Raw genomic sequence first — 14,676 nt, 5'->3', positions numbered from 1 at the left:
TATTCCAGCCAAGATAAATTTGAACTCTATAAAGGACATGTCTGATAATCCAAACTCAAGGACACTGATTTTTCCATTTTTCTCAAAAAAAATCACTGATAAAACCCTGATTTGGACTGCCTGACAAATGCAAAAACACATCATTTCCATGGAATTTAGTGCTGCAGACCAAAGCACTCATTCACCGCAAGCTGCATTTTATACACATTTATTATTTATAATACTGTCATCCTGCTTTATTGAGAAATTTGAACCAAAATTCTGTTTTAATTTTCAATATGTATCTATACCTATCTATAGCTATATCTATCTATATATATATATATATATATATATATATATATATATATATATATATATATATATATATATCTAGATGGATTCACTTCATAACACTGAAAGCTCAAAACACTGAAAATGAGAAAACTTTATAATATAGAAGACCAAAACACTGAAACTTCAAAACATTAAAACTTAAAACACTGCAACTCAAAACACTGAAAACACATATCATACATATACTGAGTTTAAAAAACATAAATCTTAACAGTTTCCACCAAGTGTAAGCAGGGGGGCAAGCCCCCCTGCACCACCCATGTTGGGGGCTGCACCCCCCACATCCCCTGCTACTTAAATATATCAACTCCAAGATTGCACTTAGTGTAGTGAAGTACAATCTTGGAATTAATATATATATAAGTAGCAGGGGGTGTGGGGGGGCACAGCCCCCCACATGGGGGTGCAGTGGTGCTTGCCCCCCTGCTTACTCTTGGTGGAAAGTGCTATGATTTATGTTGTTTAAACTCAGTATATGTATGATATGTGTTTTCAGTGTTTTGAATTTCAGTCATTTGAGTTTTCAAGATTTTGAAGTTTCAGTGTTTTGGTTTCAGTGTTTTGAGTTTCAATGTTTTCAGCTTTCAGTGTTATGAAGTGAATCCATGTATATATATATATATATATATATATATATATATATATATATATATATATATATATGTATATATATAGCTATATATATATATATATATATATATATATATATATATATGTATATACATAAAGCTATATATATATATATATATATATATATATATATATATATATATATATATATAGATAGATAGATATAGATACACACACGCATGCACACGAAAATTATAAGGATATCACAGTAATGACTATAAACTTAAAAATCACAGGAATAATTCCAGCATTTCATCTCAAGAAAATGAAACTGTATTAGAAGCCAAATATCAGTTTCCACTGCTCAAGAAAAACAGAAAGCACTTACAAGGGAAGCTAAATCTGATGGTCAACTATATGATATGAAATGCACTAGGCATTGACACAGGATCCAAACTGGGCACACCCATTGCTCTGACTCTCATATTTCCCCTGTATTCTCTTGTTCTGACTTACTGTGGTCCTTCCTCCCTCCCTTTTTTGTATAAGTACTAACTTTATTGCCTCTGTCATGAAAGGAGATACTGCCAGCACAGCTAGTTGGATTTTTGCAAATAATTATATGCCATTTGTGAATAGCAACGCGATTTATAAAGAAGTGTGACAAAGGGAGATACTGCCAGTACAGCTATCTGACGTTTTTTAAATGATTGTGTGTCATTTGTGAACATCAACATGATTTGTATAGGATGCTTGTGTTGTAAATGTATTGGAACTGTATATCATGTGAATACCAAATTAGGTTTGTACAGACATGTGTGTTGAAAAGATATTTTATAAAGTGGGTGTACTTAAAATGCAACCACAGCATGCCCTACTGGAAAAAACACAGAAATACACATGCAGTATTGTAACTGTTTCAATGTATATATTTTAACAGTGGAAACAGGAACACAGGAGATTAACTTCAGTCCAGCAAAACTTCAAAAAAAATAGCTGAAAATAAATTACTTTATGGCTATGCAATAAAATATGATATCTTTCTGTTTCAATGCAGCAAGAAGACACAATGTCTGTACTAGGGAACTTTCTGTATTGTCTTGGCAGTGTTTTATTGTTTTATGACTTCCCGCATCTGCCAAAGATCTGAGGAAAAGCCCTTGACTATGTATTTTTACAGGTAGATACTAAATGCTACCAGCTGCCATCAATGGCTGTTTTGGGGCTTGGGAACTAGGAGTCAGATGACAAGAAATGATGTCATTCTGCAAGCTAATCCAGCAGTAATATTTGAGATATTAATATGAGAACTCTCTGAGAAAGACACAGCATTCTGTATTCTCTCTTGGATCTGACAAGAAGACTCATTTATCATACATTTGCCTTGCTCTGTAAGTTTATAGGGAATACAAACTCTCGTAGATATAATTAGGAATATAGCAAAGCATAGTTTAGATGTTTTTTTTATTTGAGACTGTCCTGCAATGTAGTTTTAAACATTTCCTGTGACTTTGAACGCCACTGTCACTGTATATATATATATATATATATATATATATATATATATATATATATATATATATATATATATATATATATATATATATATATAAAATATTGTCTTGTTCTTTTATTATTTATTATTTACCATATTTAAACCTTTCATTGTGGCTGATCTTTGCAGAGGTATTTAAGTTCTGAGAGTATTTGCATATTTATTTGGTGCCACTGTGGGCCACTCCTACTAGCTTTGCTCTTAGTCAAACTACCATTTGTATTAACAGTAACATTACAAAGTAAGATTGGACACCTTTTGTTAAGGACCTTAAAGTAGCTGCTACGGAGGTGGCAGTGATAATTACCTTATAGTATGGATGAATGAAAAACAGACTGAAAATATGCCTCTGTACAAGTGAAGTTTCAAAGTTAAATATACAAAAGCACTTGCAAGGTGTTGTAATAAATTCCAAAAACTGCCACAAATACAGGCTTAAGTGCTTTCGGTCAGAAACACCCATAATCCCAATGGCAAACACTTAAATACCCTTCAGTTACAAAAAATTGCTATTCAGTTAACCAATTAATGTATTTTATACAAATAACATAACTCCAAACTAAAAACACTACTATAAGGCACTTATAAAAACTGCAGTTCTACTTGCATTTGTTATATTTTGCTTTTCTACGTAAAACAACTTTATAATTCACCCCACTATTGAGACCAGGTTTGTTATATGCATTGAGCAGAATCTGCCATTTCAGCTCTTTGTATTCAAGCTCTCCTTCTTTGTCCCCATTAAATCAGGGGAAACATAATCTATTACTGAAAACAAAAACGTTGAACACTTGGGACATTCTAATGTATGTTTAAACAATGCATTATTGTAATCTTTCTTTTTTATTTCATAATAATGTTCATAAATTCTCCTTCTCAGTGATCTATTGTATTTTCCTATGTAGAAGGAATTACATGCTCGGCACTTTGCCATGTATACCACAAATTCTGAACTGCATGTAAACCTACCTGGCACTATAATGTTTTTTCATAGGTACTTACTTCTACATAATGTCCCTCTGCTGTAAATCTGCACTCTTTGCAGTCTAAACACTTATACATACCCTTAACTCTATTATTATTGGGTGCATGTTTATTTTCCAGAATCTCTTTAAAATTCCTAGCCTTTTTGTTAATGTATATGGGTACTTCTCCCAGTGCAGCCTTAACTTCTTTATTTGCTACTAAAATCCTCCAATCATTATTAATAATTCCTTTGATAGCTTTGCTGTCCACTGTGAAGATTAAGGGCATGGCCGCTTGTCAATTCTTATCCTGCTTTATCCTTTCTTCTCCTTCCATAGTCTCTTTTATTGCACCTTCCAATCCTAATAATTTTCTAACTATCTTACTGGGATATATCCTGTGCTTGAACTTCTCATGTAATTCTCCCACAAATCTATCTATTTTGCTAGAATCACTTTTAAGTCTCTCTGCCCTAATCAGCTGCCCCTTCGCTATATAATGTATGACATACGTAGGGTGCATGCTGGTGTAATGAAGTAAGCTATTGCTAGCCACATTCTTGTAACTTATAACTGTATTTAATGTCTGTTGTCCTTGCTCCTTAATTATGTCTAAATCTAAATAACTAATCCTAAAAAAATTATATTTATTTTATTTTTTTATATTTATTTTTTATTTTTATTTTTTTATATTGTGTATGTGCTTGTTTTGTGCGAGAGGTGAAATGTGTATGCTGACAACCTGTTTGATGTTTGGCTTGTTTTTATTTGAGATAATTAATTCAAAATTCATAGTGTATATCTATCTATATGTCTATATATCTGTATATATATATATATATATATATATATATATACATATATATATATATATATATATATATATATAAAATGTATTTATTTATTTTACATTTGTTGACCGGGCTAGTCTAACTGGATATATGTCCATTTTCAGTAGAGGCCCGAGGAGAAAAGCCCCGAGACATTACAAAGAAAAAATGTATACAAATAGTCCACATAAACAGTAGAAATACAAAAATAATTATATAGTCCAACAGAAAAGTGGATATACAAAATAATTACATCAGTATACAATTGATTGACAGAAATAATTATAGCAGAAACAAACATTTTTTTTTTTTACTACCATTTAGGAAAGTAAACAAGGAAAAATGTTTTTGATTCAGTTTATATAGATAAAAAAAATATATATATATATATATATATATATACACAATTAAATATATGTATATATATATATATATATATATATATATATATATATATATATATATATATATATATATATATATATCAGAAGAAAACAAAAAGATATTTAATGTACATAAAAATTCACATAGCACAGTGGGAGTTACAACATTAAAAGAGAAAAAATGTTTAATCACGTCATATATAGAAGGTAGAGAAGTCTCAGCAAAAAGAATTCAGTTAGGGAGTCAGAAAAGAAAAAAGGCGAAAAGTATCAGTCAGGCTTGGAGCAGGGGCAAAGCCATTGGGTTTTAATGATGTTTTTCAATTGTTTCTTAAAAAGGTTGGTGGAAGTAAGGGATGTTATTTCAGTTGGAAGTTTGTTCCAAGTATTACCATCTGCATTTGAGAATAGGCAGTCCCCAGATTTGTTAATGGATTTAGTGGTGGCAACTTGTAGCTTTTTAGCAGATCTTAAGGTAGGAAGGTTTTTATAAGAATTAACTTAGGCTACAAAGTATGGGAGTATTTGTAGGATGATGTAAAATCTTGTGAATAAAAATGAGTTGCTGGTTTTGTACTTCCAGCCATCATAGAAGTTTAAGATTAAGGCAGTGGTGAGTACGGAAAGGGGCGCCGGTGGCAAATTTGGCTATGTTGTTGTAGGCAGTTGCTAGTTTATTTAGGTTGCTTTTGGATAGATTTGTATAGATAGGGAAGGGGTTGAGAAGGGTGGAAATGAGGTGGGTTTGGGCAATAGAGATCTTTGCTGACTCTGAAAGAAATGGTCTGATTCTATAGAGGAATCCAAGTTTTCTATTTACTGATTTAATAGTTGAGTTAATGTGTGTGTCAAAGTTGAGATGGTCATCTACTATTACACCGAGGAGTTTAGTGGTGGTTTCAGGGGCTATTTCTGTGCCATTGTTTGATTTCACTATGAAATTCTGTGTGGGAGTAAATAGTAGTAATTTAGTTTTTTTAGGGTTCAGGAGGAGACATCTTTGATGGAACAAGTTTTCAACTAAAGTAAAGACTGTTTGTGTGTTAGTATGTAATTTTGCAGGGGAGGATGTGGCACATATCAGAGTCGAATCATCTGCATATTGTATGCATGTAGTTTGGGGAAGGGAGGTTTTTAGATCATTAATGAAAATTGTGAAAAGGAGAGGTCCAAGAATGGATCCTTGAGGGACACCAAGGGTGATAGGAAGCTGAGAAGATATATTGTTTTCCCACAGGACAGCTTGTTTTCAAGGTAGGATTGGAACCATTTTACTAGTTGATGATCAAGGGAGAGTGATTCAAGTATACCTATCAATAGTTGGTGGTTAACCATATCAAAGGCCTTTGAGAGGTCTAAGAAGAGTGCAGAAGATAGAAGGTTAGTATTCCTGTTTTTATTAATGCACTCTGTAAAGGATAGAAGAGCTGTCGTAGTACTATGGTGTGGCCTGAAACCGTGTTGGCAGTCAACTAGTAGGTTGTTTTGTAGGAGGTACTGTAGTAATTGATGGTGGATACATCTCTCCATAATTTTTGCAAGGGGAGAGAGAAGGGCTATTGGGTGGAAGTTTGATAATTCATTTCAGGTACCTCCCTTATGCAGAGGGATGATATAGGAGATTTTCCAGATGGATGGGACATAAGATTCAGAGATAGTTCTGTTTATTAGGATAGAACTAGGATAGGCAAGTACACCAGTTGCAATTTGCAGGTATTCAGCTGGGAGAAGGTCAGCTGATGGTGTACATGGTTTACATTTAAGAAGCAAGGAGTGCATTAAAGATGTTGGAACAGGTTGAAGGTTAAAAGACTGGGGCAAGCTGGTTAATGAGGGAAATTTAGTGGTGGTAATAGGTGGTAAGGTAGTTGCAAGAGACTGGACTGTTTCAGAGAAAAATTTGTTAAAAGGTGTCGGCAATTTGGTTGCGAGAGGTTTGGCTTAGGTTAGAGGGGGTAGGTGTTTTGGACTGTCCTGGGTGGAGTAATTTGTTGATACCTGACCAGAACTTTTGAGGATTGTTTTGTTGGTTCTGTTGGATTTTGAGGTAGTAGTTTCTTTTGTCAAGGATTATGGATTTTTTAGTGGTATTACGAATTTGTCTAAAATTTAGGTGATCAACTGGGTTTTTCATTTTTCTCCATTTGGACCAGAGTTTGTTTCTTAATCGAATGTTTAGCCTTGTGTCCTTAGACAGCCAGGGGGCTGGTTTATTTTTTGTTCTAACAGTACAAGTGGGAGCATGGTGCTCAAGGATCTGCAAAAATGTTTTGTTAAAGTATAAAACGGCTTTGTCAAGAGGTAGGTATTTTAGGGGAGACCAATTGCAAGCTTTGAGCTCAGCTTGAAAATTGGGTTGAAATATTTTTTGTTTCTGGTAGTTCTAAAAGCTATTAGATTATGAATGTGAGTCTTTTGTCTAGAAATGTAAGTAAGAGAATGGTCACTAATATTGTCGGGGAGTATACCTGTTTGATAAGTATATCCATATATATCTATATCTATATCTATATCTATATCTACTCTATCTATCTATGTGTATATATATATATATATATATATATATATACATATATATATATATATATATATATATATATATATATATATATATATATATGTATATGCCTCACATATTGTATTTCTTTGTTTTTGGAGTAAGTGGTTGTCCGTCAACATGAGGCAATTACTACACTGCCTCAGGAAGCCCATGTCAATCAGGCTGGCCAGAGAAATGGTGGGAAACTAACTGTCCATTGTGGCAGGATTATACCTTAATTACTTGAGGGGGAGTGGGCTAGTTAGACCAGGCCTTGCTGTAGGACTAACCAAGGGGTCTATTCTGAAGTAGGCTATGGTTAAAAAACTGTGACAGTGCTTCTCAGTGCACAACTGTACAGCATAGGCATAACTAGTCAACATTTTTCTACACTTACCAGCTAGATACACCTCATAAAACTATTTTTTCTGAATGTGTGTTGAAATCCAGACATGGGCGACATGCTGGCATCACAATACTTCCAGCATAGTAGTTGAACATATCTATAGACCACATGGCAGTTCAAAGGATGGTAGCCCTTCCTGCAGATGTATAGATTCCTATGTGGACCAAATGGTACTTTGATTGCAACATGCATATGTAATTAATAGCACTCAGAACTGACTGAAGGACAATGATTTCTTATCAGCCACACATGGTGCGGGCTTTCTTCTGTAGGTCCTGCAGATGATCAACCACATATCCTATCAGAAGATCCAGGAACTTATCTAGTATCACTGAAGCAGATGCATGGGAGACCCCACCAAGGTACTGTCTATTACGTTATGGAAAGTCTCTGTGGTCATACTTGCCATGACAACACAAAACTTACTACCCACTTGAGTATTTAAGTCAGTCATTTCTTTATCTGCCATATGTGACTGGCGCATACTGCAGATAGTCCTTGTAAACTTATGGAGCACTTCTTACCTGTATAGGCCCACTCACTGGCTGGAGTACATGAAGCTGTTTAAAGTGAATCAGCCATTCTGGGATTCACAACATTTCTGCTTTATGTGCACACATTTTTCTACATGCTGTATCCATTTATACTTGCTCAATTCACAGGAGCAATATACAACATTAGTGTTTCTGTATCGCAACCTCTATTCCACTGCTCATTTTGTGTGAATTTGCTTTATATTTAACTACATTGCACAGTGCCTGCCTGCATAGACCTTCTCTTTGAATGATCAACAGTCTGTAGCTGTCTAGAAACTGCACAGAAATGTCATGTTGACATAGAGATTTGCTTCTGTATCCTGCCCTTAGCACAGAAAGCAATACTTGGTTTTACTTTTACACTAAATAGTATCATTATAATTACAAAAATAATGTATGATAAACTGCAAGCACAGATTATAAACACACAAGAAGCATCATTAAGGGAGGCAGAAGAGATTACTGGAATATGAGAAGGAGAACAGAAGAATCTTTAATTGGAAAATAGTAAACTGCATTAAGGAGACTTTTTTTTTTTATTTGACCAAGAGCAGCAGTGATGAAACTGAGCTGGCTGACGCATTTTATTCCTCTGTTTTACAGTGTTTATTATACACTATGTAGCTTATACTTTAGACTTTGAAAAACAGCTCACTGATGTATTGTTTCAATTTAGATATTTCAGGTATGTGGAATGTGTAAACATAAAAGAGTACAGAAAGCATCCAGTAATATGATTTGTGTCATAAATATTATTCAGTCTTTTCTTCAAGTACATTTTTTTCTAATATATTTTGAAAATGAAATTGCATATTTTAAATGACATACCTCAGGCTCATAACGAATGGCAACAAAATAGTCCATGGTATATGGGATGTTGTTAACTATGAATCTTAGGCCCATGCCATTAAGTACTCGTGCAAACCCTGGTCCAGTCCATGTGATGGGTTTCTCTGGAGTGGGCTGTCTGTAAACAACCTCTACTTGCGTGTTTTGTTGCTATAAAATATAGAAAACAAAATTGACATAAAATTATAGACTTTAAAGTAAAAAAACGATGATTTCAAATTAAAAAAAACACACTATACTAAAAGTGTTAGCAGGTGCAACACTTTAATAACTAGCACTTAACTAATTTTCTCATAGGAGTTTTCAAAATAGTCCTTGGTTATGGCCTCTGTGTAATAAGCCACACTGTTTGCCACTGTCCTAAATGAATAGCCCTAGTTAATAGCTACAGAACCCTACCACCAGAGTGTCCTAAGCAAATTATTTACAATTACAGATAATAAGACCTTAGGGCTGTACTTTCATAGTATCATCTTGATTAATAGAACAAGGATTTTGTATTATCAAATTCTTGTATCCCACTAGCCATCAGTCCTATCCCCCCCTCTGTAGATATTGCACCTGATAATCAGACTTCTGCACATCATGGGAAGACAGCGTAGTGTCCCCTCATCTGTTGCTAGCCCACTAACACTAGGTTCCTTGAGGCAGTGTAGTAATTGCCTCATGCTTATCCTCCAACTCATTTCATTGTTACTCAGAGGTTCAGATACTTAACCTGGACACAGATCTTTCTAACTATATTGATATCAGTAATCACACACTCACAACACCACAATAATACATCTCCAGGACTATACCCCAAATGCTGAGGCACTAAAAATACTTACAAAATGTCAAGACACCTCTTTGGCACAATATTACTGCACTCAAACCTAAGCAACATACAAGCACCTCAGCTGCAGATCACATGATACAGTACCTCTTATTAACTCAATATATGTGGATCACCCAGGTGGCATACCCTTCGCCTATTGGCAACCAAGAAATTTCACATCACAACACAATGTTTTAGTTAAAGGTGACTCTATAGTGAGACATGTTGATGCAGTACTCACCAGGCTGAACAAGAATAGTATGATGGTTATCTACCTGTCAGGTATTAGAATTCATGACATCACTTGGGTACTCAAGCCCCCTCACTTCAAGCATGTACCATTACATGGCTGTTGAACAAGTAGATGTGAATGACCTGCATTGCACCTCATTGGAATATATAAAGAGGAAAGTGGTTGAGTTCTAGTGCTGGCAGGAAACTTGTCTTGAGCAGTATATTGCAATCACCACAAATAATATTGCAATATTGACAGAGTATAATTTACTGTAACAACTGGTTAAATTACTTGTGTCATCCCAGGGGAATGCAATGAGAATCAGCCTGGGGCAGATTGTTGATAGTCCCACCTGCTTTTAAAGTGATGACCAACACAGGGCTTCCACATTTTGCTTAAAATATTTTCAACCCTCCCCATCATGCCATTTATAGGCAATGTCATTCTCCCACATATGCCAAATCCACACAAAGCTCATACCAATGTGGTACTGATTAATGTTAGTCCATGCAATAAGTTGCCTACTGCTGGGGTCTTCCTCTCCCTTAGAAACACAGACATCTGTGTAGTCATGGAAGTGTGGTTTCAGTACAGTGATAATACCACTTCAATGTCTGCTTTAATGCCCAGTACTCATTCAGACTCTCGAAAAAGGATAGCATTATCCATTGTGGTGGTGGATTAGTTTAATTCATAATCTCATCATTCCAGCTAGATAATGACTCAGACCTCATAGACATCTTTGTAAATGAAGGTAGAACCACCTTTTACATCACAGCCAACTACAGGACCCAGCCATTTAACCATAACTCATTAAGACTACCTTAACAATCTAGCTTCCCTAACCAAAAAATCTGAACACTATCCAGGAAGTGACATAAACAAAGTCAACAATAAGAAAACTCCTCAGGTACTCTGTTCAGAAAATGAACCCAGAAGAATAAACAGAGAACCAAGACAAAAGGTCAAAACAAGCAAAGCCAAACAAAAGTTGAATTTGCTACCACCACCAAACAGAACCACAAAGCCTTCATCCATTATATCAAGAATATTTGGAACAATACTCTGCATCGCTCTGAGTCAATATCTGATGGCACTACTGATACAAACTAAGGGGGGATCACAAATATCCTTGCAGACAAATTTAGCTCAAACTTCTCTTCACAGCTTCATCCATACTCTTTCCTCTGATATCATCAAATTAACTCCTCATTATCACAACAGCACACAAGTGATAGATGATGCCTTCTCCAAATCATAGAACACTAGCTCTGTGGGTCCAGATAAAATCCCAGGCTGTTTTCCTATCAGCATAAAACACTACCTTGCTGGCTCAGTTGTAGACATGATTAAACTCAGTATGTCCACTGCCTGTGTTACTGATGCCCGTAGATCATCTGTACTCTTCCCCCTTCATAAGGGCAACCCAGTTACTGACCTTGAAAACTACAGACCAATTAGGGAGTTCAAAGACTAGCCCCATCCCTAGATTTATTCACCATCAACTTAGTCACAGTTGCAAATATCCCACATATATGTAAGTATTCATGAAACTTCTTAACTCAATATAACCAGTTGGGGGCCTCATATGTAAGATACTGGATTGTGCAATCCAATTTATTGAAAATGCGATAAAATTCCAAATTCGAATGCAGTAGATAAAACCAAATGATAAGAGCTTTTGTCTCTGAGCTAATGAATAAATGAGAGTTCATTAGATAAAATCTCTAAGTCATATGACCCTTTATAAGCTCTAAAATGCCACATGACAAATTTCAAACCTGGAGCCTAAAGAACCTTAAAGAAACATTGTATCTTTTTGAAATTGAACAGATAACTTTTTAACAGAACAATATAAGCCCCGACCCATAAATGCATTCCAGTGTAAAATAAAATATAAAAATGGTTATTAGAAATGCATATGAGAAAAAAGTACATATTAAAAAGTTTTGATGTTCAAAATTGATATTTGGAACAACAAGGCATGTATCCAAAATAGTGGATAATTATATAATTAAGTCAGGCATATGCAATCATCAAAAATTAATACTTTGAGGCAATATGAAAAAGGCAAACAGTAAAAAATATATGAAGCTCAAATAATTATTTCCAATCTGCCTTCGTTTTTAGAAGGCTCATTATGGTGACAATATCATTAAGGATAGGTGGCGCAGTAACATTTAATAAAATTTGCCACCATAGTTCACGCTGTTCCAGTATGATAGCCCAAGGTCCCTCCTTGGACTGACTTCTACTTTCTCTAAAACAGCAAAATGGAATTTGTGATCAATATTGTTGGAAATAGAGCATTGATTGTTTTTGCTTTTTTGATGTCATATAGATGTTCATATATGCATTGTTTCAGCTGCCTCTCCATCCTTCATCTTTCCAACATATAATGCTGGATGTTGAATGTATAAAGCAATATATATTACTCCATTAGAGTGACAATTGAAGCACAGTGAAAATGGATTTTTTTCTGTTGACAATTAATAATTCATTGCCACAATATATATACTGGCACTGTGTGCAAGTCACACAGTTTAACATTCTACCACTTGTAGACTTAGAAATATTTGATACATTGTCAAATATATTTTTAAAACTTGTGCCCAGTTATATATAATCTTGGGTCTGGCTCCCAGTTGTACATAGATATTCTTGTCACTGGAAATAAAATGCTGATTTTTAATAATGATGTCAGGAATACTTTTACTGTTGGCATTATAAGTAGTGATGAAAGAGTGCCCAATATGTGAGCTACTGTGCCCATCGGTGTTGTGTGTGTGCTTACTGTAAAATTACCAAGATTAATTTGTTGTTGCAAAGGCACTAGAAATGTGTATGAGACTGGGTATTTGTATAGCCTCTGAATTTCTGTCCACTGTACTTAATAAAGGAACGTAGACTCCAGACTGTCTCTCTGAACAACTTACTTTTCAATGGAGTTGATCACTTGGACTGGGTAGTCTCTTTTCAAGAACATGTGGTCGAGGAAATTACAGTCATCAATAAATCCTTGAGTATTGTAACTATCCTTTCTGCTCTTACCATCTGCCCTTTTATGACAGCCCAATTTTGCTGAAAAGGATGGTTACTGCTGAAGTGCAGGAGATTATCTGAGTATGTTAGCTTCATATATATATTTTTGACTTTAGAGCTTGCCGCTTGAAGTACTTTGATAACTGGATGTCCAAAAATGTTATTGCGTTGGTACAAACCGTATGAGTAAATTTAAAAAAATATGTTATACCATTGAGGTAATCCATGAATGATTCCACACTCTTGACTGACCCAACCCAGGCAATAGATATGTCATCCAAATACTGAGTATACATATTAATATGCTGAAAAAAGGTACTTGGGAAGAGATAACAGTCTTCCCATGCTGATATGATGACATTGGCATAAAGTGGCCTGCAGGCACCCCCATGGCTATACCTATTTGTTGCTTGAAACAGTATCCTCCGTAGTATATAAAATTATATGGAGAACCATTTCAACCAGATGACATAAGGTACTGATTTTATCTTTTTTTTTTTTTTTTCAAGTTAAAAGTGAGATAGTCAGTAAACCAATACAAACCAGTGTTGTGGGGGATGCATCTGAACAGGTCTTTAATGTCAGTGGTTAAGAAAATCCCATATAGAAATGCTCCCAACTGGTTATACTGAGTTAAGAAGTTTCATGAATACTTACATATGTGTGGGATATTTGTAACTGTGACTTTAAGTTGATGGTGAATAAATCTAGGGATGGGGCTAGTCTTTGAACTGCCTACATCCACTAAGGGGTGTTAAGAGTGATTCTCTAAAAATTTGCAAATCTCAGGTACGCTGAAGATGGCATGAATTACTGGAAAGTCCACATGCAAAAATGTATATTCTCCTGGAGTTATTTACCCTTGTGTTAACATATCCTCCAAGTGATAATTAATGTTTCTATAAGATATGTTAATCTCATTGAGAGATGCCTCCACATATGTGTCATCATATAACAGACTGAGCATCTGTTGCTCATAATCCAATTTTAACATTCCACCAGCACAATAAGATTTTATTCCTCTGCCTTTATCGGGCTGCATAATTCTCTGGCTGCTAGATTGTAAATCCTTTAAGAGTTGCCATTGATCTTTACTGAGGTTATATTCATATGTATTAGATTGTTTATTAAGCGAATGCCTGAGGTCCATTTCACAAATTATCTCGAAGATATTAAGGGTACGATGAAATTCAGAATTAAATATACGGGGCACTCTTAGACTGCTACTCATGCCATCATAGCTTGAATTGTTGAAAAATAAACAAAGATGGGGGATCCTAGCAAATAATTTGAGTTTACTAATGATTTTGGTAATGTTGATGCACCTAGTAGGAACAAAGGTATTACGCTTTCTAAACAACTCTGGGTGGTCACTAGTGATATCATAACTACTGTAGTATAAACCTGAAAGTCTTTTGTGCTGTTTGAAATGATGCTACAAGTAGTTTTGCCATGTCTGAATGTTACACTGATGACTACAGTCTCTATCCGTTCCACCCTCTTGAATTGTAGTACCTCTTTGACTGTTGTTGAGGTGTCCTGGATGGGACTACATAAGGATTGTGACTGTTGATTCTTCTGTTTCATATTCTCTCTGATCTTCAAGGTAAAGG

The 14,676-nt window shown here is 35.0% G+C and overlaps 1 protein-coding gene across 2 annotated transcripts in view; it reads right to left on the bottom strand.

The window, feature by feature from the left end:
• Window positions 1-14,676, bottom strand: part of LAMB4 (laminin subunit beta 4) — a 1,139,974-nt gene that overhangs the window by 508,757 nt on the left and 616,541 nt on the right. For both annotated transcript variants that reach the window (XM_044088495.1, XM_044088496.1), the window contains exon 16: window positions 8,949-9,119. In XM_044088495.1, coding sequence (XP_043944430.1) covers window positions 8,949-9,119 — 171 coding nt within the window. The remainder of the gene's footprint in view (window positions 1-8,948; window positions 9,120-14,676) is intronic.

The sequence above is a fragment of the Protopterus annectens genome, chromosome 11.part0 (genome assembly GCF_019279795.1).
Source record: "Protopterus annectens isolate FY-2018-M chromosome 11.part0, PAN1.0, whole genome shotgun sequence".
Classification (NCBI taxonomy): Eukaryota; Metazoa; Chordata; order Ceratodontiformes; family Protopteridae; genus Protopterus; species Protopterus annectens.
This window is presented reverse-complemented; position numbering and strand designations above follow the sequence as displayed.